General features: G+C 44.7%; 1 protein-coding gene across 1 annotated transcript; it reads right to left on the bottom strand.

Annotated features, from left to right (window-relative positions):
* Positions 1-2,269: 2,269 nt before the first annotated feature.
* On the bottom strand, positions 2,270-3,055 carry LOC108534846 (mitochondrial pyruvate carrier 2). Its single transcript, XM_017880402.1, has one exon. It carries the CDS (start codon positions 2,909-2,911, stop codon positions 2,528-2,530), a length of 384 nt encoding a protein of 127 aa, XP_017735891.1. The 5' UTR covers positions 2,912-3,055; the 3' UTR covers positions 2,270-2,527.
* Between the last annotated feature and the right edge of the window lie 2,635 nt (positions 3,056-5,690).

Below are 5,690 nucleotides of genomic sequence, written 5' to 3'. Positions count from 1 at the left end.
ACTCAGACACTTAGTAACAGCCACCCATGTTACATGGGCTCCCTTCCTGATGTACACCGCTGCTCTCTGTGATTGGGTCTCATGAAGCCCTTATCTCTCAGCTGCAGGGAGGCCAAGCCCTCCCCAACCCCACAAGGGGGAGAAAGCACCATCTTTCCCCTAATGAATCTCTGGCCTGCCTTTCTAGAGGCAGGCGGTAGGTGATGGGGGCGGGTTGCTGGAAAAGTCGACGGCCTTTTAGGAAGTCTCCTGATATGGTTTGGCTGTGTCCCCACACAAATCTCATCTTAAATTGTAGCTCCAATAATTCCCACGTGTTGTGGAAGGGACCTAGCGGGAGATAATTGAATCGGGGCAGTTTCCCCCATACTGCTCTTGTGGTAGTGAATAAGTCTCACCAGAGCTGATGGTTTTATAGGGGAAACCCCTCTTGCTTGATTCTCACTTCCTCTGCGCCCCCCACCATGTGAGATGTACCCTTTGCCTTTCACTGTGATTGTGAGCCTTCCCCAGCCACGTGGAACTGTGAATCCATTGAACCTCTTTCCTTTATAAATTACCCAGCCTAGGCCAGGCAGGGTGGCTCACGCCTGTAATCCCAGCACTTTGGGAGGCCGAGGCAGGCAGATTATGAGGTCAGGAATTTGAGACCAGCCTGACCAACATGGAGAAACTCCGTCTCTACTAAAAATACAGAATTAACCGGGTGTGGTGGCGCACGCCTGTAATCCCAGCTACTCAGGAGGCTGAGACAGGAGAATCGCATGAACCTGGGAGGCGGAGTTTGCAGTGAGCCGAGATCGCGCCATTGCACTCCAGCCTGAGCAACAAGAGCAAAATTCTGTCTCAGAAAACAAACAAACAAACAAACAACAACAACAAAAAAAAAACATTACCCAGCCTCAGGTATGTCTTTATCAGCAGTGTGAAAACAGACTAATACATCCACCAAGGAGGGCTCTATAGTCTCTCCTTAGGCAGTGCGGGTGTTTATCTCCTATTGTCTTCCTTTGGGGGGTGCTGCTGAAAATTCAAGACCACATCCTATCACATGTGTCTGTACACTTGCTGTTTTTAAAAAGTCTGACATAGTAGCACACTATTCTACATCTCAAATGTTTTCCTTTAGCTCTATGTTGGAGATTATCTCAGATTAAGACACAGCTGCCAATCTTCCTGCCTTCACAGTGTTTCATCATATTGATGTCCAGGGTTTCTTTAACTAATCCTCTACTGGTTGTTTCCAAACTTTTGCTAGTGTAAACAACACTGCAACAAATATCGATTAATCAATGGAGAATTTATCTGTGTGTATATCTGTACACCATCATGCCCAACTGACTTTTCCTTTTGGAGAAAAAGAAAACACCCAGCCATGTTGATTTCTTAAATGTGGTTCTAGCCTGGAAATGGATAGACAACTCAATGGAATAAACAGGTGCACAATTTGCATTCCCATCAGCAAAGTTTGAAATCACCTGTTTTCCCATAGCTTTACCAACACACCAATAAAGCATTATCAAATGTTGCCAAACTCAGGCAAAAAATACAGAACATCATTGTACTTTTTTCTTTTTTTAATTTTTTTTTTTTTTTAATTTCCCCCCCCTCCTGCCTCTTCATTGTANAAGTGTGCACCAGGATATAGACCTGTGGGAGTTCGTATTTATGTATTAGGAATATTAGTCTTTTGTCTGTGTTGTGGATTATAAATACATTTTCCAACCTTGCCTTTTGACTTTGTTTTTATCTAAATTGACTTTTTTTTTAAATTGTGGTACAATATACGAAACATAAGACTTACCATAAATCATTTTTAGGTGTACAGTTCAGTGGGATTACAATGTTTAGAGACATGTTTCATTTTTGTGTTGTCAAAATTTTCAACCTTGCCAGGTACGGTGGCTTATGCCTGTAATCTCAGCACTTTGGGAGGCCAAGGCAGGTGGATCACCTGAGGTCGGGAGTTCGAGACCAGCCTGACCAACATGGAGAAACCCCCCCTCTACTAAAAATACAAAAAAATTAGGTGGTCATGGCGGTGCATGCCTGTAATCCTAGCTACTCAGGAGGCTGAGACAGGAGAATCTCTTGAACCTAGGAGGCGGAGGTTGCAGTGAGCCGAGATTGCGCCATTGTACTCCAGCCTGGGCAACAAGAGTGAGACTCGTTCTCAAAAAAAAAAAAAAATTCAACCTTTTCTTTTATGATTTCTGGGTTTGACATTGTTTTAAAAGGCCTTTCCACCATAAGATTTTTTTTTTTTTTTGAGCAAGTATGGTTTATTATGGACAAATGGTAGAAAAATGTTACTAATATCCATAGCTAAGTTCCTTAGGTCATGTAGAGAGACTGTTATTATGTTTGCCTTATTTTTCTATTGAATCAAGCACTAGCTACCAGTTGCAGTTAGTTTTATTGTGCCTTCCAAATGCACAGTTAGCTCTGCTTTATCAATAACCAAATAATAAACTAGGTCCCAATGGTCATGTCCACATCTAGATTGTTCAGGTGATCAGGAACTCTTTTATTTGTGTGCTTTAGCTTTTAGTTCTTGGTTATAGCTCCAAATACGAAAAAGCTGAGAGGCTCCTGCTGTCCCCACAAAGAAATTAACAGCAAACAGACTCCAATTTTTTGGAATAATTACAAGTGAGTATCTTGACCAAATAAACCCTGTAGCCATCAAAACAGCAGATTGAGCTGTGCTAAGTTTTTCTGCAGGTCTGGCCATATCAGCCAATCCAGCACACACCAACCCCCATTTCATAATTGGAGCCCAGAAAAAAACTGTTCTGGGACCTGCTGGATGGTTGTACAACGGCCTCAATTTCTCGGGCAGCATCAGCTCCACTTTATCGAGAAGCCGGTGGTAGGTGGCTCTCAGGCCTCGGGCACCGGCGGCCGACATCGCCGCCGAGGGATCGTGAGCAGCCGGGTGGGAGCGTGGCTCTGTTCTCGTCCCTGGCTGACAACGAAGGGGAACTAGTCACTTTTCCTTGCCACGACGCCTGGCGTCCGTACTCGCCTGGAGAGCCCTTCCCGCGGCTCTTGCTGCCCGGCTCCACCATAAGATTTTCTATCTCCCATATTTTACCACTGCTTTTATAGTTTCCATTTTGGTATTTTAATATCAATGAATCTGCATCTTATTTTAGCTGAGGATGTGGAGATTTGATTTTCTTTCTGAATGGGTAGCCAGAAGTCTCAACACCATTAATTGAATAGTGTGATTCCAAGTGTCTAGCCCATTTTATAAACTAATATCCTGCTTAGAAATGAAATTCCTGTATGTATTTCGGTCTGTTCTGGAATTTTGGATTTATTCCATTGAGTTGTCTATCCATTTACAGACTAGTACCACATTTTAAAAATCAACATGGCTGGGTGTTTTCTTTCTTCACACACAACAACAAAAATTAGCTGGGCATGATGGTGTGCCCCTTTGGTCCCAGCTACACAGGAGGCTGAGGCAGGAGGATCGCTTGAGCCCAAGATGTCGAGGCTGGAGTGAACAGTGTTCCCACCACAGCTCTCTAGCCTGGGTGACAAAGCAAGACCCTGTCTCTATTAAATAAAAAAAATAAAATAAAGGCCAGGCACAGTGGCTCACACCTGTAATCCTGGCACTTTGGGTGGCTGAGGTGGAAGGACTGCTGCTCGAGGCCAGGAGTTTGTGACCAGTCTGGGCAACAAAGTGATATCCTGACTCTACAAAAAAATTTAAAAACTTAGCCAGACATGGTGACATGAGCCTGTGGCCCAGCTACACAGGAGGCTCAGGCAGGAGGATCCCTTGAGTCCAGGAGATCAAGGCTGTAGTGAGCTGTGTTTGCACCACTGCACTCCAGCGTGGACAAGAGTGAGACCCCGCATAAAATCCATGTGACTTTAAAAGTTGTTCAAACACCTGTAGAGTTAGTCTCTTATTCTGGTTTGAAAGTTCCTGGTTATTTGTTTTTCCATATGAACTTTAGAATCAGTTTGTTGAATTAAAAAGGTTCCTGCTGATTTGGGTGGGGGTGGGGAGTTTTGGCCCTGCTTAAAAGACCAAGTCCAGCCCCATCTGCTGAGGTTGTAGGTGCCTTGATGTGTCCCTCCCCCAACCCTTGCTGCTGCCCAGTTCATGTCCAGCTCAGTCACAGAAGGTGCGGGGCAGCCGGGACCTCCAATCCATCTGTCTCAGATGGATGCTGTACCCTCCAAGCAGCCTCAGACCCATACATGGGTGGTGGCTGGAGTCAGCACAGCTGTAGGGCTGGCCATAGCCACGTTCAGGTGAAGCCTCAGCCGCTGCAGTCCTCACCAGGGAAGCTGGAGGCCCTGCCTGGTGCACAGGGCTGTGGGCCCCCTGGAGGAAGGCAGTGAGACCTGAGGGCAGACCACACCCACGCCGCAGGCCTCAGGCACTTGAGTTCCTTCCGTATCTCCAGGGCCCACTGAGTCCATCTCCAGGCACCAGGCCAGATGCACTCCTCTTTCCAAATGGTGGAGCTTCCCAGGGTGACACACCAAAACCAGATGGCACGCTTTCTTTCTTTTTATGCTTAGATTTTTTTTTTTCTGGTGTTAAAATAACACATGATCTAAACGAAAACGTGATATATATAAGAAAATTAAAATTACCATAAATGTCTGACCCAGAAATAAATGAGTTAAAGTTTAGTGTATTTCCTTCCAGTTTATTTTTCTTTTCTTTCTTTCTTTCTTTCTTTTTTTTTTTTTTTTTTTTTTTTTTTTTTGAGCCACCACGGCCAGCTTCAAGTTTATTTTTCTAAGTGTATATTTGCGTTGTCTTTCAAAAACTGTATTTATTTTTTATTTCACTGAAAATATGAATATACATTCTCCTTTAAAAAAAAGGGGGGGAGTTGGGTGCGGTGGCTCATGCCTATAATCCCAGCACTTTGTGAGGCAGAGGCACGTGGATCACCTGAGGTGAGGAGTTCGAGACCAGTCTGGCCAACATAGTGAAACCCCGTCTCTACTAAAAATACAAAAATCAGCTGGGTGTGATGGCAAGCACCTGTAATCCCAGCTACCCAGGAGGCTGAGGCAGGAGAATCGCTTGAACCTGGGAAGCAGAGGTTGCAGTGAGCCGAGCTCACACCACTGCACTCCAGCCTGGGCGACAGAGCAGGATTCATCTAAAAAAAAATAAAAAATAAAGAAAGAAGGTAGTACAAGTTGGCCTTCAAAAAGGAGGAAATTGCGACGCAGGCTTCAGCATGGATGAAACTTGAGGACATTATGTTAAGTGAAATAAACCAGCCAGTCACAAAAAGACCCACTTGTATGAAGTAGCTAGAGTTGTGAAATCCATAGAGACAGAAGGTAGGATAGTAGCTGCCAGGGGCTTGGGGAAGAAAGAATAGGGAGTTGTTGTTTGGGTACAGTTTCAGTTTTGCAAGATGAAAAAGATTGGTTGCCCAACAATGTAAATGTACTTAACACCATTGAACTGCACACTTAAAAATGGTTAAGATGGGTGGGTACAGTAGCTCATGCCTATAATCCAAGCACTTTGGGAGTCCAAGGTGGGCAGATCACCTGAGGTCAGGAGTTCGAGACCAGCCTGGCCAACGTGTTAAAACCCCATCTCTACTAAAAATACAAAAATTAGCTGGTTGTGGTGGCGGGTGTCTATAATCTCAGCTACTTGGGAGGCTGAGGCAGGAGAATCACTGGAA

This window comes from Rhinopithecus bieti, unplaced genomic scaffold, assembly GCF_001698545.2.
Source record: "Rhinopithecus bieti isolate Rb0 unplaced genomic scaffold, ASM169854v2 scaffold_11401, whole genome shotgun sequence".
NCBI lineage: Eukaryota > Metazoa > Chordata > Mammalia > Primates > Cercopithecidae > Rhinopithecus > Rhinopithecus bieti.
This window is presented reverse-complemented; position numbering and strand designations above follow the sequence as displayed.

Bases quoted from the DNA above. Each gene is read 5' to 3' on its own strand.
- LOC108534846 (XM_017880402.1), bottom strand. From the start codon at position 2,911: ATGTCGGCCGCCGGTGCCCGAGGCCTGAGAGCCACCTACCACCGGCTT.